The sequence below is a fragment of the Aythya ferina genome (genome assembly GCF_964211825.1).
Source record: "Aythya ferina genome assembly, chromosome: 6".
NCBI lineage: Eukaryota > Metazoa > Chordata > Aves > Anseriformes > Anatidae > Aythya > Aythya ferina.
The window spans coordinates 11,160,198-11,181,958 of NC_140303.1; the positions used below are offsets into that span (position 1 = coordinate 11,160,198).

General features: G+C 55.1%; 2 protein-coding genes across 2 annotated transcripts; one reads left to right on the top strand and one right to left on the bottom strand.

Annotated features, from left to right (window-relative positions):
• Positions 1 to 3,030: 3,030 nt before the first annotated feature.
• MREG (melanoregulin) lies at positions 3,031 to 15,820 on the bottom strand. The gene is made up of 5 exons (XM_084523965.1): positions 13,583 to 15,820; positions 10,935 to 11,094; positions 5,942 to 6,032; positions 4,614 to 4,777; positions 3,031 to 4,246 (listed from the first exon to the last, which is right to left on the bottom strand). The coding sequence occupies exons 1-5, from the start codon at positions 13,672 to 13,674 to the stop codon at positions 4,127 to 4,129; spliced, it is 627 nt and encodes a 208-aa protein (XP_084380091.1). The 5' UTR covers positions 13,675 to 15,820; the 3' UTR covers positions 3,031 to 4,126.
• A 132-nt stretch (positions 15,821 to 15,952) lies between these two features.
• On the top strand, positions 15,953 to 18,634 carry LOC311438922 (putative methyltransferase). Its single transcript, XM_084523962.1, has 6 exons — positions 15,953 to 16,439; positions 16,670 to 16,830; positions 17,049 to 17,262; positions 17,583 to 17,683; positions 17,909 to 18,046; positions 18,288 to 18,634. The coding sequence occupies exons 1-6, from the start codon at positions 16,329 to 16,331 to the stop codon at positions 18,376 to 18,378; spliced, it is 816 nt and encodes a 271-aa protein (XP_084380088.1). The 5' UTR covers positions 15,953 to 16,328; the 3' UTR covers positions 18,379 to 18,634.
• The last annotated feature ends 3,127 nt before the right edge of the window (positions 18,635 to 21,761 follow it).

Genomic DNA, 21,761 nt, shown 5'->3' on the forward strand with positions numbered 1-21,761 from the left:
CCAGGCTGTGCCTATTTGCCTCTGTTGGCTGCTCTGCTATGGCTCCTGCTGGTTTGGCTGCCTACATCTCTTTATTTTTTTTAATGCTGCTGGGATCCCGCCTTGCCAAGGCTGCCCACAGCCTCCATGGTGCCTTCCTTTCCTAACCCAAATACGACAAAATTGTCAATGGAATCTATTACTTTGAGAAAATAACTGTTGTTATTGAAGGATAAGGATAAAGTTTATAGGGGGAGGCAGGACTTTGCATGAGATCAGCTGATAGGAAAACCAGACAAGCTTTTGGCCGCGCAGGTCTTTGCGTAGGGCACTCGGCAGAGCTCGGTGAGCAGATTTCTCCGTGGCCTCCTCGTGCAAGGGCAGCTCCCTCCGCAAGGTTTGCAATTTGTAAGCCAAGGAAACGCTTTCAGTAAGCCATAACTTGCATAACAAGGACTCCCCAAGCAAAAAAAAAAAAAAAAAAAAAAAAAAAGGTTGTTTGTCTTCAAAGAAATACTTTTGGAGAGCTATTTTGTGGTAAGTCACTCAACATTACTGATCCTCATTAGATTAGAAAAGTACAGGCTTTCCCTCCAGGAAAAGTATGTAAGTGTTGGAATTTCTAACGTTAGAAATGATTGAAACTGAGGGGTTTGAAATGGTAATTTTTCCTATGGCTGAAATTTAGTAGACGACAGTTTTCTTTCCCATGTCCGTTCTCATTACTTATCAGAAGCGCGGGCGTGATTTACATCCCTCGCGAGCGGGGTGGAAAGGCTGATTCCTGCCTCCCACCTCCTCCGCCTCTGTGCTCAGCCTTTCCCAAACACCTTCACTGCCACCTTCTGCCTGTGCTGAGCTCACAGCTCAGTTGTTTTTTCTTACCCTGCAAGATTCATAGTGTGTGTCCCAGTCAAACGTGGAATACAAAGAAGAAACCACGTGCGCGTGGTCACGTTGGTCTGTAAAATTCAGTTTGTTTCGAGCTGCTCTCTATTTCGGCTGCTGGTTGCCTTGTACATAATTCCTGCCTTCGACTGAGGGGAGGGGAGCCCTGCAGTGCTGCTCCTTGCGACCCACAAAACCAAAATACTTTGCTCAGCCACTGGCCAACCATTAGCCACAGGCGTTTGTTTGCTCGACGGCCTGAGCGATGCCGGCAGGGGCCGAAATAAGCAAAGGGAGGCTGGGGAAGGGAAGCTTTGGCTGTGGGTCTTACACGTCTGGGTCTCTCCCCTGAGTTCAGAGAAGCTGCCCTGATTCATACCTGGTGGGATCTGTTCCAGGTTGTTGTATGAACTGGGCTGGTCGTGTCTGTGACCCCTATGGCCTAGGAAAAAGACATCCAGGTGACACCTCTTTGTGGCTTATAGATAGATGGAAAATATCTTTTTTTTTTCTTTTTTTTTTTTTTTTTCCTTTCCAGTTGAAATATCAGTTAACGTCACTTCCAGGCAGGAGCAGAGACCCTCTTACCAGCCCTGGGAACCTCTGAAGGGCTCCCACCATCCCCTGGAAACGGCCAGAGCAACTATTGAACATCCAACCCCCAATCTTTTGCCAGAAAGCCAGTCCTCCCAGGCTTGAGAGACTTCGTGCACCCAAGAAAAGGTTGGGAATTTTTTCCCCGCACTGTACAGATGGTTTCCCACAGCACGGCTAGGGGAACAGTGGCATCTGGTGTTCGCTCCGCTGTCCTACAGCCACCGCTTCCCAGCTGGGTGCTTGCAGGTTTCACTGGGTGCAGGCAGGATTTGGGGCCCTGCTGGCACCCGAGACCTGTCAAATACATCTGCTGAGGGGTGCTGTGGGGTGTACGGGAGGCTGAAACCCAGCTGAACGGCAGCTAGGGGTGGAGGGATGTCCTCTGTGTCTGCACTGCTTTCAGGATCTGAGTATCTCCGCAATTTGGTCTCACGTTTTCAAACACCCCAAATGCAAAAACTGCCCAGGAGCCTCTCCCCTGCCAGTGTCGGTGACTTTAATGCACCCAAAGCTTGCAATGAGTTTAGTTGGGAGATTTTTGTGTACCTGTGTTCCAGGTGGTGCATCCTCTACTGCCCATCTCTGGGGCACAGCCGAAGCCTCGCTGCAAGACAAACTGAGCCAAGCTTCCTTCTCCTGCCAGCACAGCAAGGAGCCCAAATCCGAGCAAACCAAAAGGAAAAGGTGCATTTCTCCCTGGTAATTTCTATGCAAATTGGAAAAGGCAAATTACTCTCTTCATTTTGGGAACTGAAATCCAGTTCATCAGTCTGCACATGCACGAAAGACAGGGTGTTTCCTGCAGAGATGGACAGAATGACCAGCCAGAGCTTGGACCTCTGGGGAAACAATTACTGCTGGCTTTCACGTTTCAAGTTGTCAAATTTCTTACATTCGCCAAAGGCTATTCTGCAATATTTGCCCTATCCTCTTGGCCAGGTTTAGGCAGAAGAGTCGGGATTGACACGAGGTGACCAGTACGTAACTTGGTGCACGAGTCCCTCAGCCTGGCCACTTCCCCCTACATCACAGAAGGGAGCCCAAGGCCGAGGAGCACCTCAGGTGGCTTTACATAACACGTAGAAGTACAAAATGACAATATCCCAGGGGCTGCCTTTTGCATGGTGCTGTGTACCTTGGCACGGGTTTGCTCGGGCTGCCGGATCTCCCTGTTCTGCAACAAGTTTGTTCAGACCAAACCCTCCAGCGCAAGAGTTAACGTGCACTAGGGTTTGTTTATTTTCTATTAAACCACGGGAGGCTTTCCAAAGTGCAGCTCAACTTTTGCTAAAAAAAATAGAAAAAAAAAATAAATCAGTGGGAACTGGGCACTGAGCTCCAAATCCCATTGAAATTCATTTCAGTCCCCATCATCTTCTACAGAGGCTTTGGGTCTTAGGCTGGAAAATGACCTTTCTCTTGCAAGTCAACAGGTAAGTTGTTTAAGTGTGTAAAGAACAGGTTGCAGAAGCCCACGCTCTACAAATACCTCAGCCCTTTTGCTATCAGCAGGCGAGATAAATGTTGTTTCCTGAATAGGGTCAGAGAGAGAGCAAGAAACCTCGCTTTTGTACCATGTTTTGTTTATTAAATTCAGTTCTCATTGATGTTCAGAGCTGAGAAAAATGTTTCCCAGGAAGACTGACAAGCAGAAACGTTTCATAAATATATATATATATATTTCAAACTCTGTAGGTATAAACAAATAAAAGCTCTATATTGCTGTTTTGGGAGGTCCTAAGCAACCAGCATTTTCATCTGGTCCGTTAGCAGCAAACGTGATAACCAGTGATGAACTTCCACTTCTTTTTAAGTGGTGAAATCCAGTGTTTAAAATTATTGCTCATTATCAGACACACACACACACACACACACACAAAGATACGAAGGGTGTCCATTTAACATCTTCATGAAGAGCAGTGACCGTATCCCCGGACAGCACGTGCAATTTTGTGGTGCTGTTCCTATTGCAATCAAGACCCGAACTTTCAGAAATGAGTGGAGACGTCGGTGTGACCAGTCTGAGGGTGTTACAGGAGAACATTTCTCAGCAGGTCCCACCACGGAGCCTCCCTAAAATCTACCTTTGTTTACAGCGTCGGGCTGAGCATCCCTCGAGGGAAACGCCTCCGAAGTGCTCACTGCTGGGGTCCCAGCACCCAACTGAACGAGGCTCCAGCCGTGAGCTCCTTTCCTGCAGGAGCTGGGACCAGCCCGGCGGGGACGAGGATGAGGAGCAGCGTGCAGAGCAGTGTCCCGAAGTTGAAGACGACCGAGGTATTTTCCCTTCCTCGCCGGTTCTCCTGGATGGGAGGGCTGAGGGAGGTGGCTGATACCACGAAGGGAGCAGCGTGGCTCTCCTCACCGGAGACATCCCACCTTTTTCAGCAGCAATTCCCCCCGTGCCCACCAGCTGGTGGCCCCCCACCAGGACAAAGCCGCAGCAGCTCCTGCTCCCTTCTCCTGGAGCACCTTGGGGTCCACCAGCCCTTTTCCCATACCCTCCCCACGGAGCACCCCCGGCTCTCAGCTCTGCTCCAGGCAGCCCGCTCGCTTCTCGGCAGGGAAACAAGGAAGGGCACTACTCGTGCTACAAGCCCTTGGCAGGGAAACTTGGTCCCGGGGGAGGGAATCCCGCTGTAGCACCAGCGAGGCGTGCTCCTCAGGCCATCCCGGCGGAGACCTGCTTTTCATCCACCCGTTCCACGCTGGCCCTCTTTGGGTACACCACGCTGGCCATCTTGAAGAACTCATCCGCAGCGTCCAGAGCTATGAGCCGGTCCTGCCAAAGCAACAGGGTTTTATAGTCAGTGCGAGCTGCCTGGTCAGGGTCCTCCCTCCGTGGCTCTCAGGTTAAGCCAGGCGTGAGCTCTAATCTTCTCCCACCTCATTAACAGGCTACGAGAGCACCCTTTGGGAGCACAGCACCTTTGGGAGCAAGTTGATGGTGCTACAACACGTCTCCAAGGAGCTACAGGTGCAACATCTGATGGAGATGCCCCAGATGCCACCAGGTACTTGAATTTCCTTCCACCTACCTGCTCCCCTGTCCTTGATCTCTCTTGGAGGTCACCTACCTGCTCCCCTGTCCTTGAGCCCATTTTCAGAGCCGGGGTGGCAGGGAGGGAGGCACACTCAGAGCTACTCACCACCACGAAGAGGTAGCGCTCGGAGAGCTGCCAGCTGGTCGGGAAGATGTTTGTCTCTTCGGACAGCTTTAGCAGGATGTCCCGGGCTTTGCCCATGTTCTGAGAGTCGCTGATGATGCTGAGTTTGGTCACGGACAGGAGGGAGTCTGCTTCCTTCTGGAAACCTGGGGAGGAGATGTTAGAGAAAGGAGCCAAATGTACGGAGAGCAGGGGCCATGCCTGAGCACTAAATCCCCTTGCCAAGTTCCTCGTTCCCCCTCCACCCCGGGCTGCTGCTATCCCTACATACTAAAACAAACCAGAGTTTTCCACAGCAAGCTCCATGGCTGCACTTGGGGCAGGCACGAGCTTGCTGCCTGGAGAATAAACATTCAGAAAATTCAGAGCAAGTAGCTAGTTTTCCACAGGAGGGCCACGATCACCCCACCCAAACCCTGGGTGTTGATTCAGCTCCTGCATGCTCCTGAGGTAAGTGGTGCAAGAGCTTTCGGGGCTGGCGGGGCACCCCAGTGAGTACAGCAGTATGTGGGTGGTAAGTTGTAACTGAGAGTGATAAAAAACCTCTGGCAGTAATGAACGCACGTGAGATCGTTCCCGTAGCAGTCAGCATCTCTTATAAGAAAAGGTACCCAGGGAAGGAAAAGGGAGGAGGATGAATCAGGGCGGTGAGCACGTAATCGCTTCCACTAACTCAGCTCCAGGGAGCTGGTGGTGATGCATCTTATCTGGAAATGTTTACAGGGAAAAGAGCGACGGTCTTATGATTAAAACACAGGTGTAGCTAGCGCAATATAGCAGGTTTCACTTCTGCTTTCACATCACTTTGCTACGGCCAAAAGATCCCAGGCCTTGAGCTTCCCACCCTTTGCAAACCAACTCTGGAGCCACTGCAGATGTGAGGGAGATGTGGCTGCTCGGGAGGGCCTTTGCCAACGAGCAGGGACAGATTCAGGACCTGGGAGAGTCTTTCTCAACACGCAGGGGTATGTGTAGATGTAGGGACCAAGTGATCTCTCCCACATGTGGTCTGCACAGGCTGTGGAGCACCCAGGGGCGTGAGCCAAGGAGGAAAACTAGAGGTATCTGTGATCTGATCTGGAAGCAATATTCAGTTCTCCCTGCTTATCTTGTTTATAAAACACGGGGAAGCTCCCAGGTAGTCCTGCTAAGCTTGCAGAAGGAAACTAGACAGGGATGACTGCGCATTGCTGGGCTTGAGGGGCTCTCCTGGACCCCTGCCTCCTGCTGGCTGTGGTCCCTGGGCTTTCCAGTCGTGGGACCTCTCACTCAGCACCACAGAAATGACATCGTTTTGTCCTTCAGCTTACCTAAATCCTCCAAAATGTGTTTCCACCTGCTTCTCACTTCTTTCCGGGTTTGCCGTAAGGTATAGATATCATAGTTGAGCTTCTGCCATTCCTGCAAAGCAAAGAGATAAAACATGGTCAGGCATTTGCACGTGAGGGGGGGCTCTGCTGCTTTTCTAGGAATTTCAGCTTCTAGAAATGAAGCCAGAGCTAAACCAGTGACGCTGGCAGCAAGGGATCGCTGTGAAGGTCAGTGGCCAGGCCTCCGTTGCCTCTGGGAGAAGTTATGCTGAGCAAGGAAGGATATTTTAGCTTGGCTTTTGGCACAGCATCTCCGTATTTCCTTAGCACAGGCTGAGCAGGCTTCCAGTTCCCTTGAGCTGGGGTCACAGCATTTGGCCTGGGTGTTGCTGGCGGCCGAGGTGGGCTCCTTGGTGGGATGGGGAGAGCACGAACCTGCTGCCGTGCTCGGTGCTGGCCATGGTGGTGCTGTCCTGGACGGGGAACAACACAAACCAGAGCCCTTTTTTACCCCAAACCCTGACACCCCAAAACCTCAGGCTGTGAAAACACCTTAATTGACCCTTGCAGCTTGAGAAAGCACGAGCACATAGTAATAATTACCTTCTACAGCCTATTGCAACACCTTATTCACATACTCGCGTGGTTAAACAGGCACGGCACATTTCTAATAGTTGCTGACAGCCCACAGAAAACTGAAAGTTGCTGCTGTGCATGGTGACACACACACGGTGTCCTCTCCAAAGGGCTCAGCCCCCTGTTTGGCTGCTACCTGGGGCAGGCAGGTCTTCAAAAGCACTTGGGAACAATAAAAAAAGAGGCAGTAAGTACGCACACTGCGAAGGATGCGTTGACAGCAGCGTCCATGCAGCGGGTTGGAGCATCGCTCAGATCATTTCCTCGTGCTAACAGCCTTAATTAGTCACCCTGCTGAGCAGCAGGCAGCACGGGCGGACTCCTGCAGAACAAACGGGTGCTCATCTGCGCCGCCCCCCCAGGATTTTCCTCCCTGGGTTCAGGGGGGTGGTGAATATCCACGGAGGCAGACTGCGTCAGGAACCCCACTGCTTTTCCAGCAGCTGCCGCCTTGCAGAGTTCCCTTGATTTGGTAAAGAGATGGAGATTCCGAGGTGGAGATTTCTTGCAGATTTCTTACTTGCTTGCTTTTTTATTTTTCTACTGCTTTTTCCCCAAGCTGGCCAGTATGCCGTGGCTGCTGAGAATTAAATGCCTGCAGGAGCAGGAGCAGGAGCAGGAGGGGGTCAGGCTGCCGAGCTGGTGGCCGGGAGGGAGCCGTGACGCTCCCTGGATTCAGGGCAGCGTGGCTTCCCCCGTCTATTTTTGTTCTGAGGGAATCTAGGTTACGGCTTCCTTGCACATCCTGCTTCCTGAGCTGCTCCACGGAGCGAACCCAGTCCCTGAGGACCTCGAGCACTGCCCTGCCAGGGGAGAATTTGGGGAGCGTGCGACGGAGAGGCTTTGGGACCGGAGATGGTGCTTATGAGCATCGCCTCTCCCTGCTGTTTGTCACCTCTGGCTGCCCTCCAGACAGCACGAAGGCTTGACAAGCAGGGATTATCTGGGTGAGGCCGGGCGATGCCCTGCTCTCCACCAGCCTCAGAAACCACCAAGCTCTCCCCTCAGCGCAACCATCCTAAATGCAGCAGGGGGCTGCCCGCTGCGCTGCTTTAACGCAGAAATATCAGCAGCTTTCTACCCCCAAAATTAATCTAAAAGAGCCTCTCCCTTTAGCTACACAGCAGAAGAAGAGCAAATGCTGTCTGGCCCCGTGTCTCCGCGCAGGAACAAGCAACATCAGAGCCAAGAGCAGGCGGGTGTTCCCCATGTGCATCCCTGAGTCACCAGGAGGTGACCTGCGGCGGGCATCACGAGGCCGAGGATGCTCCAAACCCGAGGGCAGGGAGCTGGGGCTCGTGCCAAACCCTGCGCTCCCTCAGCCCTCGCTGCTGCTGTGGGGTGTTATTTCCTCCTGTTTTCAGCAGGGCGAGCAACTCGGAGCTGAGCTGGAAGATGAAAACGTGGCTTGGAGGGCGCTCCGTGACTCCGGAACGAATGTGCCAAAGAGCAGGCAGGCGCCGCCGGACCTTTCATCCCTGCTCAGATGGAAATTTTCTAATTAGCAGGGAGGTTTTCTTCATGTTGTCAAAGCAACCCCCTAGCAAGGCCATTTCCCCTATTCCTTTGAAAGCAATTCATCTCACTGTTCTGGTTGCTATTTTTGTAGGAAATGGGGTTGAAGCACAGTTATTAGTGAAAAACTGCAAAATCCCGGGCCAGGGAAGTAGCACCCTGCACCCAGGGGTGCTCCTGCTCTCACCCAGCACGAAGAGGCTGAACAAATACAAACACAGGCACGTTCGTACACTCAGCCATCATCCCACATCTCAGCTTGTCTGTTACCACTGGAGTCCCATAAACACAGTCCCATAAAATGCTTCTCTCCGTATTAGCGGGCTGCCTGCTGGAACAGCGCCTTGCCAAATCACACCGTGTTTTCCTAGAGGTCCTCATTTCACCTCCAGATTCGGGCTTTTATTTCACACCACAACAGGTTTGACACCGCCGCAGGAAAAAAAAAAAAGGCACAAGGAATTTGCACTGGAGCTGCCAAGTTTCACGGAGGGAAGGGGCAGGGAGGAGAAACACCAAGCTGGACGTGTCCGAAGTCTCCGCTGCTGCGTGAGCACAGGAAATCGCCGCCTTGTGCTGCGCCTCCAATGTTGCTCTGTTGTGCTTACACACGGGGAGGTGCTCACCCCTCACCAGCATCCTCCACTTGCACATGGGCTGCAGCTGCTCTTTCAGAAAAAAAGCCTGTCTTGATGCAAAAACTTGCCAAAAAAAATGCTTGGATAGGCAAACAGTGTAAACAGGCTCCTCCGAGGATGCTTACAGGCCACTCTTGGGCACCACGTGGAGTTACCAGGCGGTTTCCACCATCCAAACCCTCCAGGCTTGCACAAGGAACAGCACAAAGGAGGAAAACATTTTTTTTTTCCATCTGTTCATTGATGCCCAGAAGTTTACACCCCAAGCATCACCACCAGAAAGCTCGCTATGCCTTAGCACTGCTCATTCTGCTGGCGATGGGGCGCCCGGGCTTTCCCCTGCCATTACATCCTGGCCCCCCGCTTGTGTCCTAGCTCGCAGCACTTGTCCCTCTGCATGCAGTGATTTTAAAACAGAAAATGCAACAGAAAGCAGACGGGGGGTAGACTGAGGAAAATGCAATACGGGTTTGAATGGCGCGGTGGTGTCACGCAGCCACGTGGAGAGAGCTGCCCTTTGTGGCCCTGCCAGCCCCTGTGCTAGGAAATCACGGCGATAAAGGTGGGAAGGAAGCACTCAATGAGTGCACTGCACGCTGAAGTTAAATCCAGAGGCAGAGATGCAGGGGTCAGTTCTCCTTTCGGTCCTATTTTAACTGAGATTGAGCAGATGGAGGGATGGTTTCGTGACGCCTGTGCTCAGCACGAAGCAGCAGCCCTGGCCCGGCCCCTGCCCACGGCATCTGCGCGCTCCCCGGGGCCCAGCTGCCAACAGCAGCTCCCAAAGCAGCTTAGGGCTTTCGCAGGCCAGCCCTGTTTTGCAATTAGACTTTTCTCTCTCATTAGGAGGAGAGGGCGACACAATCTGGCCTAGTTTTCTTCAATGCTTGCTGGAGAGTGAGGAGAGATTTCGGCACCCGGGGCCGGCCGCAGGAATGTTGGCTTCCCAGGCCAAATTCCTCCCTGTCCTGGCACCAGGAAAGGGCTGCAGCTGAGGACTACAACAGCTTGTATATCCTCGAGTCTTCGTTTTAAGCAAATTACAGCACCTGGATGGGAGGCAGCAGACCAAAGCTAAGCAATGTGCATTGCGTGCCTCAGTTTCCCTCGCTGCAGAGCACGTGCACGGGGCATGGCCCCACGCTGCAGCTCATGCAAACCTTCAGAGTTTCCCCAACCACGCTGCACTGCAGCAAGCTTGCAGGTCGGCCTGCTGTCATGTTCCTCAGGGTTTTTTATTAATCGTGCTGCAAACAAATTGTGCAGTTGTTTCGGCACAAGCAGGAGCAGAAGCGCTTGCTCGCTTGCCCCCGACTTACACTCACATCTGCAGCCCCAGCGAGGCTGACACGCAGCACTCCTTCACCCAGGGAGCCATCATTTAGCACTTACGATACCGTTTTATAGCTAATAATATTTTTTTTATGACTTCTGCCTTATAATGGGCCTTAAAAGGCTGAAATCAGGCACTGTCATGTGCTCTCCTTTGCTTTGGACCCTGAAGTCCACCCTGCTCCGCATCCAGCCCCTGAACGGAGCTGTCCTCCTTTCCTTCAGCCCCGTTAGGCTGTGGGGAAGACAGAGTGGGGAAGGAAAAGGGTATTTTGGTATTTAAATCTTTTCTTTAATCTCAGCCATACCTTCCAGTGAAAGCTTTTTGGTTAAGGGGACTGTCTCGCAGTGGGGAGGAGCTACGGTCTCGTGGTCTCTTGGATGAAATGGGATTGTGCTGAAACTAAACGGGAAGCCTCCAGGCTTTTCTGAAAATCTTTTGGAGTCTGAAAAGCAATCAGAGAGGGGGAGAGGCATCTGCATTTGCTGCCGCACAGACCTAATCAGGCCGCCGAAATCTCCTTTGCACAGAAGTGCTTTGGGGAAGGAAATGAGGGCTGCAAAGCAGTGTTTATGTAACAGAGATGATTTTTCCCTTCTGTGACGTGCCAGTTCTCCACTTCTTGGTAATCGCCCGATAACCCATTGGAGAAGTGTCTAAGGCAACACCTCACTGCAGCAGCAGCTCAGCCCAAGGCACTGACGATGCCATGTGAAGCAGGGATGTGGCCACCGCAGGCAGAGCTACCGCCATCCCATCCCAAAAGCCCCAAAACAAGCAAGTATCGGACAAAACCCATCCTGGTGAGCTAGGAAATAGGGACGGCGACCCCGGTGCCCCGTGAAGCCCAGGGCAGGTTGCTCGTCCTCACCTCGGAGTCCTTGTCCAGCTGGCTCCTGCCCACGATCATGTTGTACAGCACCCGGTCGTCGTCCGCCTCCGTGTGGGTCACGTCGTGCGGGGTGCTCCACAGGTTCTGCTCCTCGTCCCGCGCCAGCGTGGCTCCGAAGGAGGCGTAGGGGTTGTTGTTGCTGCAGAGAGGGGACACGAGGCTGTGTCAACCACCCGAGCATCACCCTGGCCGTCCCAAATTATCCCTTCTGTGAGCTTCGATCTCTTTTCATGGTGTCCGCACCGGCACACCTTGTGAAAATGAAGATCCTACCTCCAAGAGCTCAGCTTCTTCTCAGGCTCAAGCTTCTGCTCCCACCCATCTCCCCCTCACAGGCACGGCTGTTGGGCTGTGTTTTATTCTGGACAAAACACGCAGTGCTTCTGTCGGAGCTGGGACTGGGGAAGAGGTGGTTCGGGGCGATCTTATCCATGTGCCTGATCCGAATACCCCATCCCACCCTAAATCCTGGTGGGAGGGAGCGAGAGATGGAGCCAGACCCAGGAAATTCAGGAAATGCAGGAAATTCTGTTTTAATGGTAAGTAAAAACTGGCATGGGTTGCCCAGAGAGGTTGTGGAGTCTCCACCCGTGGAGATGCTCAAAACCCAACTCCCAGCCTGCTGGAGGTGACCCTGCTCGAGCAGGGGCTGCACGGGGTGGTGACCTCCTCAGCCTGCTGGGGGAATCCCAGATTTATTCAATCGATGGTCAGCAAAGCAGAGCATCACCTTCTGGGGAGGCTGTCCCCACCGAGGTGAGTTTTTCTACGTGCTGTGCTCGTTGCTGGTGGTAGTGCTTGTTTTTTTATAGGGTTGTTTAATTCTGCAGGGACACCTTTTGCAAGAAACCCACCCAGCCAAACCTCAGATAGCACCGCGGGCGCTTTACCCGTGACGTCAGGGCATTGCAAGGGGTGCTAAGAGGAGCTCCAGCGCATGGATAAGACAGCACAACTCACCTCAGCATTCCTGCAGGAAGCTTAATTAGGCTCAGCAAACCGAAAACCTGAGCAACAGGTAACAAGGGGAAAGATAATCTCTTACAATCTCCCATTGCAGCCAAGCAAGCAAAGGTAAGGGTGAGGCTGTGGATGGCATAACTCAGCCCTGCCAACACGGGCTCGCCCAAAGTGTCTTCACACCCTCTTGTCCCCGAGTGAGTGCTGTGGATGGATCAGGGGGCGTTGTGGGGACACCAGAGCAAGCATCCAGCCATGCCAGGAGGGTTTCTGTGATTTTTCCAAGCCTCCCTGCGGGGCACACAGCATCCCAGCCCACGGGGCATCACTCGCATGCCTCCATCACCATCCTCCTGCCCTCAGCGGGCTTCCTCCTACTCACTGAGCCACCTGCAGCCCTCAGCACCCGGCTCACCATGAAAACACTGTTTGGTAATGACACTAACACACCTCAGCTTTTACGAGGTGCTCTCTCACAGCTTGCAGGGTGCTTCCCAAAGCATCTTCATTTCCAAACGCTGCCCAGGAGGCAGCCCAAGCACACACAGCGGGCAGCAGCGGGGAGCACGGGCACAGAGCAAGCATCCCCTGAGCATGCCATACTGCCAAACATCACCGAAACTGAAGGAATGGGGGAAAAACGAGCACGTGAAGGGCAGCCTGCAAGGCCAGCTGCAGCAGTCTCCATGGGACCGGAGGCATTAATGCTTTGCCCACAGGTTTCCTTCCCATCATCGCTTCCTTCTCCGAATATCAGATTTATGGCTTGGGCAGATTAAGGTGAAAAGTCGCGGAGTCAACACGCAGGGAGCTATCCCAGGGCTCCCAGCTCCCAAGGAGCAAAGAGCTGAAACCCCCACCAGGTCACTCCCTTCAAACAGCGCCGCGATAAAACAAACAGCGCCGCGCTCCTGCGAGATCCCCGCTTCGAAAATAAAACCCCAAAGCCTCCCATCCAGGGACAAGCCAGTGATTAGGCTATTAGGTTAATTAACGCGGCCACACTTGCGCAGCAGCAGGTGCCTGTCAAATGCCCAGCATTTGTACATCCCTGCTTACAGCCAGCAACAAGGGACGGGTGCAGGTGTACGAAGGCACGCCGCTAAAGGTGCGCGGCCGTGCTTGCACGTGCGCCGAGCTCTCGTTAGGTTAATGCCAATTTCCTGGGCTGCAGGCCCCATGCTGGGGATTATCCCCTTCTTACTGAGGTAACCGCTTTAGCAGCGGGGAATCAGGGCGCCTCCACCCCGCCGGCAGCTCCCGTGACTCCCCGCTCACTAAATGGGTCACCCTGCGTCCTGCCAGCCCCCCGGCCCCCGCGTGGGGTGTGGGGTGCCCTGGTGGGACCCCCTCGTTGCTCCTCACCCCATGGGGACCCCAACCCCGAGGCTCGGCCCTGCGGTTTCCCCAGGGGGAGACGCAGCTGCAGCTTCTCTCTCGAAAACTTGTTCCATTTGTTTGTCCGAGAGCCCAGCGCACGCAGCGGCGTCACAGCGCGGGGGGCGAGACCCTGCGCGCAACCCCCCACCTCGGAGCCTGCCACGGGGTAAAAAACAGCAAAAAGGGTGACAAAGATGGGAGAAGGAGAAGAGGGGCTGGGCTCGGAGCATCCCCCTGGCCCTGGGGCCGCAGGGATGGGGATGGGGATGGGGAAGGGGGGCACTCACCTGAGCAGCGGCTCCTTCTCGGGGGCCGCCGCCTCCCCTCCGCAGCAGCCGCAGCAGCCGCCCAGCGAGCGCAGCCAAGCCCCCAGCCCCATGGGCTCCTCCGGGGAGCCTCCTTGGGCTCCGCTCGCTCGGGCTCTGCCCTCCCCCGTCTCCTCAGCGCCTCCCCAAGCCCTTCCCCGGCTTTGGATGCGCTCCTCCCGCAGCTTTCCCACGGCCTCAGCCGCTGGGAGCCATCGCGCTCCTGCGCCGGAGCCTGGCGCGGCCCAAAGGCAGGCAGGGAGGCGAGGGGAAGGCGGTGCGCGCTGCTCCTGCTCGCTCCCTCTTCTTCATTGCAGGGCTGCGCCGATCCACGATCATCCCCTTCCGGTGAATTATGGCCACTTGGCTGCTCGGGGAGCGAGGCTCCCTGCCTGCACAACGCGGCCCTGAGGTGTGAGCAGCGCCCAACGCCCGAAAGGAGCACGCTGGATTTGGGGAACCAAGCGCACCCGCAGACACCCCAAAGGTTATTTCCCACCCAGGACCTGGCGCTGTGCCCGACAGACCCACATTTGGGGCAGAAGCTGTGTCCAGGTTTTGGTGCATGGCCCGCTCTGAGCCCATGTGGGATCAACCCATCACTTCTCCAGGCTCTTGGCCAGCGCCAGCACACCCGTGGCACATCCTCGAAGCTCAAAGCTTCTCCACGAGCTTCTGGAGGTGCTTCTGCATCATTCCTCGGAGAAAATGCATGATGCTCTCGCTCCGTGGGCACCCTTTGCTTGACACAGAGGGATGAAATTCAGGGTGACGGTGCCACCAAGGTGCCGTGGCACATCTGCATCTGTCTGAGGCCACAGAAGGTTAATTAGTTAATTCATTTCATCTTGCAAATTAAGCACTTGGTGCCACTTTTATAAGGAAAGTGGCACGAGGTGGAGAAGGGGAGGCAAGAGGAGCTGTGGGTGCCTGTGTGGGGAGCTTGGCGTGCTCCCCGGCCCAGCCACAGATTCTCATGTGACTTGTTTGCTTCATTAATCATCCCCCCAGCCAGTCTTCCTTAATTAAAGGGTGAGATTAAGGGAGAAGGACTTGTTCCATGCTGCTTCCTGAAGGTCCCAGCGCTGGGCTTTTGTGCTTAGCTGGGGCTTTCAGTTCCTCCGTGCGCACAGCGTTCACAGGGCAGGATTTCCACAGGATGAGCTGACCGGCCAGGCAGGATTTCAAAGCCAAGGGCTCTTCCACTGGTTTCCTCATAGCCTGCAGCTTGCCCTTGCTTCTTTTCAGCCTCTCGTGTGCTTGAGCACAAGGACAGCCAGAAGACATGCCTGCCACTATGAAAATGCTCCAGCAGTCGGCCGTGGTGGTGATGTGCACACACGAGAATGAAAATTCCTGCTTCCCCAAAATTGTCCCGGTGGCAGAGGTTTCCATGGCATCTCATACATTTATCATATGCTCATCATGCACCTGCACACATTCACGTTGTACATTTTAAATCAGCCCAGCCACAAATCCAAAAGGTTCAGAGCTGAAGTGCTTAAAATACGGTCATGGAGAAAATCGAGGAGAAATTCATGTTTAGAAAATACCTGTAATTAATTAGAAAGCGTTTATGCGTTTTGTAACAAGTGCTTTGTAGCTGCAGGAAAAGGAGCTGGTTAAGAGTTTTTTGCACTGAAATTAGGGGAAATTTTTATTTTTTTCTCCCAGAGAGGTATTGCTGGGGCAGCATGAACACTGTTACAGAGCGAGGCCTGCCAGGGAGTGGCATTTGTTCTGGGTAGAAAGCCAGCATCTCGAGGAGCAGCTCTTCCATGCCAGAAAATACAGGGGCTTTGGGGCCCTTAACATTAGCATGGGCTCAAAATCTCTGCTTATTACTGACTCACAAGCAAATTACAAATCGAAGGAACCTACCTGGGGTGCATGCAGGCTGTGCTGGCCCCAGGTGTGTGCGATAAGCGGTACTGCCTCCACACAGTGCCAGGTGAGGGCTTTGCCCCTGATGCCGGCAGCGGGGTGATAAGGGCTGTGGTGGAGCTTTTTCCCTTTCTGCTGGGTGGCAGGAGGGCGTTTCGGCACAGCCAGGCTGTGCAGCAGGGGCTGGGGCTCCTGCAGGGCTTGGTCCCAGCTTGTGGTGTCTGCTGGGCTTCACAGCTGCTTCCTGAGGGGCACAGGGCTGCCGAGCACCCCCAATTTTGTGTGCTTTTGGGGTCTTTGCTGAATTACCACAGTGATGGTGTAGAGGAGAGGGCTCAGGCTGCTGCCTGTCCCAGGGGATGGGCTCCAGTGTTAAATTTTTGGGGGCCCCCACAGCGCTGTACGCCCGTAGGGATGAGCGCACAGAGCCAGCCGTGCAGCTGGTACAGCTCCAGGGCTGCTCTAGAGGGAGCAATTCTCCCTGCAACCCGCGCTCAGAAGCGGAAAAAGAACAACAACAACCAAAACCTCCGCTGCCTGCAGCTCCAGCCCTTAAACCCCGGCGGCCTGCAGCTCCGAAAACCCTCGCGTGCAGCCTGCGAAGGGCGCAGCACATCCTCCTGGCAGCCTTCCCGGCCTCCCCGTGCCGAGCGGCGCCTGCTCGGTGGCCGAGCGACATTTCCCATGGCTGTGTGGCCTGCTGGGGCCGCCGCCACCCGGGGAGAGGCCGAGGGGAGCTGAGGGCACCTCTGGTGCCGTGGGTGAGGGCAAAGTCCTCCCCGAGGCCGAGCGGTGGAGGCAGGAGGGTTTGGGTGGCGCAGGACGAGGTCTGGCAGCCGGCGGCATGGCCACGCAGATGTTTGAGGGGAGGGGGCACGCGGCCGTCTACCAGAAATACCGCTTCAGCCCCGGCGAGGAGCTGCAGGGAGCCATCCTCGGCTACCTGAGGGAGAAGGTGAGCAGGGCACGGCCGAAATGTGGTGTGTGAGGGGGGTGTTTTTGTCGTATGGGGGGTGCTGCGTTGTGTGGGGCTGTGGCGAGGAGTCTGCGAGGCGTGGGTGCCCCCCTGAGCCTTTCCACAAGTCACAGCCTGCAGCATCGGTGCGCACAGGGGCATGGAGTGGGGTTAAAAACACAAGATTTGGGGGTGTTGGACTGCGGTGTGCTTCCTTCCCCACTCTGCAGGGCACAAACCCCACAGAGCTGGCCGTGGACGTGGGCTGCGGCTCGGGGCAAGGCACCCTGTTCCTGGCCGAGCGCTTCGGGAAGGTGGTGGGCACCGACATCAGCCAGGCGCAGATCCAGGAGGCCAAGGCTGCCCCCTCGCCTCCCAACGTCTCCTACCTGTGAGTACCAGAGCCGAGGCGAAATTCGGGTCCTCGCACCGAGCTGGTGGGCTGGGTATGGGTGATAAAGCACGACCCACCTGGAGGGACCCCTAGCACACGAGTTATCCTACCCTTACAGCATCCAAGCCTTGCACGCCAAAAAATACCCATTGATTTTGTATCTTCCTAATTTCCTGTGATATATTCTACCTTTTTTTTTTTTCCTCTATCCCCAGTGTGTGCCCCGCGGAGGAGCTGCCCTTCGAGGACGCCTCGGTCGACCTCCTCGCTTCGTTCACGGCCGCGCACTGGTTCGACATTGAGAAGTTCATGAGAGAAGTGAGCCGCGTGGTGAGGCCGGGCGGCTGTGTGGCCATCAGCACCTACACCGTGGACATGAGCCTGCACTACGGAACCTGCTCCGAGAAGCTGACCCAGATCTTCAGGGAGGTGAGGGATGAAACCCATGCCTCGGGGCTTCCCCTGCTGGCCTGGGCAAGGAGAAAGGTGCAGGGAGGAGGAGCGACGGGCTGGTGGGTGCAGCCAAAGGACCCCCACCCAGCAGGGGATGGATGGGGCAGAGCCGTGCTTATGGCTGGAATAAAAGAGTGTGCTTATGTTCTCGATGCTGAGCAAGGTGTTGAATTTTAAATGCAAGTAGTTGAAAGTGAAGGAAAAAAAATCATGGCCTCGGATCTAGGGCCAAGCGAGCCTGAGTTAAATAGAAACCGAGTGTTTCAAGTGCTTTTGTTTATTATCTGTCTCCACAGACCTGGGGGCAGCTCTTAAAATACTCACATAACAGAGTAAAACACGTCCTGGAAGACTACAAAGAGATATTCGAGGCCTTGCCGTTTCCAGACAAGAAGAGGTGAGCAGAAGCTCCTTGGTGCATCACCACAGGGGGGCAAAGGTGGCAGCCTGCGGGGACACCACTCTTACCCCCTTCAAAAGCTGTGCTGTTTCCCTCTCCTGGACCTCTGAGAATGCCATGTGTTACCTGTCACCACCCCAGCCTGCAGTCATCCTCGCTCCACTGCCTGCAGTTTGTTTGCCAATGCTCTTTTTTTTTTCTCTATTCTTTCTTTTTTTCCAGAATCACTGACATCTACGACAAAATTCCCATGACGGTCGCTGGTGTGGTTGGGTACTTAGAGTCCGCCTCTCCCTACCAAGTCTTCCTGAAGAATGACCCCGAAGCTGCAAAAACCCTCCTCCCGGAGATGGAAAAGAGGTAAAAAGCGCTCAGGAAAATGAGCAGGGCACGGAGACCCCCTCTCAAACAGTGACCGGGGAGAGGTTGCGGGGCCCCTCCGAAGCTGAAGTAACACAGCCCTCGGTGTGCATCTGCAGCCCAAGCTTCTGTGCTTTGGAGATGCCCTGAGTGGGAAAAGTCTGCTCTCCAGCTGTGGATGTTGTCCCATGTCTGGTGAGAGCTGGCCAGACAGCAGGAGACCCTTCTCTGCTTCTTGCAGGTTGCTGGAGGTGATGGGGGTCCCCTCGCCTGAAACCCCCCTGGAGTTCTGGGTGAGGCACGTCTGCATACTGGGGCACAAGGAAGCGTGAGAGCAAAAGCCTCTGGTGCTGGAAGGGGAGGAAAAGGAGGATTTCCTAACACCCTGCTCTTATTCCCTGGGAAAAATTTGGATATTTGGGTGATTAAAGCCTTAAAAATCCTTAACCTTCTGTGGAAAGCAGACGGGGGTTGAATGCAAGATCCTGTCTGTGCTGCGGTCCTGCTCTGCCCAGCGCTGCTCTGTTGGTGCTGGGAGGGTCCCGTGTGGCTGACGTTCCTTAGACAATTAAAAGCAAATAAAATAAAGTTCCTTGTGGCCGCTTCTTCACAGAGCATCTGCTGGGGTGAGAGTAACCGGGCTTCATGAGCACTGCTCCCCGGGGACCTGCTTTGTGGGGTGGGTAGACTCTAATCTGTGTCTCTGCAGAAGAGGCCAGTTTCAGACGTGTAACTTGGCCAGTTTTTGAAATAATTCATCCTCCTCTTGCCTTGGGTGCAAAGGCAACACGGGTGGCTCCTGGGCCCCAGTCTCAGTGGCATTTCTGAGAAACACGAGGGGTGGGAGGCCCTGGGTGCCCCCCGAGCTGCTCCCTGGGCTGGGAGCTGCAGCTTTTCCCACCGAAAAACGCTTCCACTCATCACACGCTTTCGAAGAAAAGCACTCGGCCTGCAAGCGAACAGAAACTTGAGGTTGCAGCCCAGGCCTCCTGCTAACCAGGGTGACCTTTTAGCCTGCTTCTCTGCAGCTTTTTGTCTCCTGGGAACACACTGGGGGCCTGCTCTGTCACGCAACGCAGCTGGGAGCTGTGTGGTGCCTGTGCAAGCTGCCCACAAGCTGCTCAGCCGCGTGTGGCAGCTGCTGTGGTTTCTGAGGCTCTCTGGGCTTGTTCCTAGAGAGGAATGTTTGCACACCCCTTTAACCCAGCCTTGTGTTTTTTTTTTTTTTATCTGCTCCGCAAACCAAACGTATCGGCTGTGTTTGAGAGGCAGTGATTCAAAGCCGGGTCTGCACCAGTACCCGACACCTCCTGTTTGCTTTCTGGAGGCCTTGAGTCTCTGTGGGGCCCTTTCCCTTTCCTGTAAACCCGCAGCGAGCTCCAGGAGGTGTCCAGCTGTGGGCCCACCGTGGGCACGGGGAGATGGAGCCCCTGCTACCTGCTGGTGGTGCTCGACCCTGGGCACGTCCCCGTCGGGATGCCAGGGGCCGGTGCCACAGGGCTCAGCGCGCCTGGGGGGAAGCAAAGGCTTTGTCTGCAGCTGGTGGCTGCCAGGAGGATGGGAGGTCCTGGGAGGAAAGCCCTGTGCTTCCCCGAAATCCCAATGGGATTTCAGGCCCTTGCAGCACCTGCACGAAGCCTTTAGGGGAAAAAAACACGAGGCTTTAAGCTTACTGCGGCTTGTAGGAACAGCTCGCTGCCCGGCTTTCCCATAAAGGGCCCTTCCCCCGGTGCCAGTGCCAGAGGGGTGACGCCGTGGGTGAGCTGCGGTGACGGCAGGGCAGGGCTTGCAGCACTGGAGCAGGCTCTGGCACCGCAGCTCCAGGTGGCACCAGCGGTGGCCACCTGATGTCCCCGCCCCTGCGCCCCTTGGACGGCGGCGGGCAGGGCTCCGGCTTGTTGCCCATGGTTTGTTGCCCCTTTTTGCGTTTTTGGGGCTGTTTTGTTCCTTTTTGGGGGCTTTTCCAAGACTTTGTCCGACCAGCTCCAAGAAGGGTGGGAAGAAGCAGCCCCGTCCCGTCCCATCCCTTCCGTCCTGCCCCAGCCCCGTGCCAGCCTCCCGCTGAGTCACGGAGCGCTTCCTCACCTGGCTCAGCACCCAGCCTGCAGCCCTGCCCCTTTCGCTTTCCTTTCCATACCTGGGAATCTCCTGTGTGCTTGGGATTCCTTGCTCTGGAAAAACGCTGAGCCAGCCTTCACGCTGCTTTTTTTATGGCTTTTGGAGCTGTTTCTTGACCGGGACGTGGAAATACTTCTGTGGTGCTCGATACATTGACAGCACGGCTGATGAAAATTGAGAGCAAGCAGTTCCTTAACGCGGCATAGCTGCCCCTTTGCTTGTGGGATGGAACAAATGGGTGAGGGGCTGCTGCCTCTGCTGCTCTGAAGCCCCCTGGGCTGGGCACGGTGTCCCCAGCCCATGGTGGCTTTGGGGGACGCTGTGCAGTGACACCCCGCTGCAGTGGCCGAGCTGGAGGAGCCGTGCCCGATGCAGTTGGGCTCGGGGTACGTCCCAGCGCGGTGTCGCTGCCCGAGGCATCCCTTGCTTGAGCAGAATTTGGGGTTTCACCGCTCTTACCGTGGTGCCAGGCCACGTGGAGCGTGCATCCCTGCGTGCATCCCTGCTCTGCTTTTGCTTTCCCTTTGGCACCCTGGGATTCCCTGCGCAGAGGCGTGACGTCTCCGTCTGCTCTTCCAGCCAGCAGCGGCACGTGCGTGACGACAGCCGCCGCAGCGATGACGAACCAAACCCAACGAGCAGCACCTGAGGCTCCTCCTGCCCCTGAGCGCCGCTGCCAGCAATGGGCTCTGCGGGGTTTTTTTGGATCATAATGGGGATGGGGCCGCGGGAGCAGAGCTGGAGCTGAGGGAAGGGTGACCTGGCTTGTCGCCCCTTCTGCCTCCTCGCCAGGAGGGGACGATGCTCCGGCCACGTCGGGGATGCAGCAAGGGTGCATCCCAGGGGTGGCCCCACAGCAAGGACACACGCTTCCTCCACCGGGGAAGGGTTTGTTCTTACTCCCCTTGGGATTTTGCTACAGCACTTTGTATAATTGATGATCTCTGCCTTGCTTGGGAAGCTGATGTGACGTTATTTGTGCTGCTTCGGGCTTGTATTCCACAGCTGTTACCAACCGTGAGCAGGCTGCTTTGAATAAAACTTTTTCTCCAAATCTGTTTGTTTCTTTAACTGGACAGAAAGGAAAGAGAATTTCCCACTCATGGAGAGCACAAGCTAACGAACCAAGCCCTGGCTGCGCCTCAGGCTTTTAATTACTGACCTTGTTAACAACCTGCTGCTGCGGGGAGGCTGGTGGGAGTCCCACCCGTGCCCACTGTGTTTTATTTCTGTGTCTGGGGCCAGCAGGCTGTGGGCACAACCCCGGACACGTGGCAGGCTGCCTAAACACCCGCAAACACTTCTGTACTCCGGGCACTGGCACGGGATGCTCAGAGCTGTGTTAACACCAGCCAGGTGTTAGCCAAAACCACGCACCTGCTGCAGCTGCCCCTGCTTTTTATACACACACAGGGATACTTTGCCATATTGAATGGTTGATTAACACATAAAACAAAAGGCATTTATTGGTTCTCACCTCAGGCTGCCTAGAGGAGAGGGCAGCTTTTGGTTACGTGGGTGCATTTTTACGGTGGCAAACAGGCGAGCGCGTTATTCGGTGCCGCGCTAGCGCAGAGCTGCTCTTTACACACACACA

Excerpts from the sequence above, each read along its gene's own strand:
- MREG (XM_084523965.1), bottom strand. The coding sequence starts at position 13,674 with ATGGGGCTGGGGGCTTGGCTGCGCTCGCTGGGCGGCTGCTGCGGCTGC. Across the intron at positions 6,033-10,934 it reads AGCTGGACAAGGACTCCGAG|GAATGGCAGAAGCTCAACTA; the intron begins GTGAGGACGAGC and ends TTTGCTTTGCAG. Across the intron at positions 4,247-4,613 it reads AGCGCTACCTCTTCGTGGTG|GACCGGCTCATAGCTCTGGA; the intron begins GTGAGTAGCTCT and ends TTGCTTTGGCAG.
- LOC311438922 (XM_084523962.1), top strand. The coding sequence starts at position 16,329 with ATGGCCACGCAGATGTTTGAGGGGAGGGGGCACGCGGCCGTCTACCAG. Across the intron at positions 16,440-16,669 it reads TCGGCTACCTGAGGGAGAAG|GGCACAAACCCCACAGAGCT; the intron begins GTGAGCAGGGCA and ends CCCACTCTGCAG. Across the intron at positions 18,047-18,287 it reads CTCCCGGAGATGGAAAAGAG|GTTGCTGGAGGTGATGGGGG; the intron begins GTAAAAAGCGCT and ends TGCTTCTTGCAG.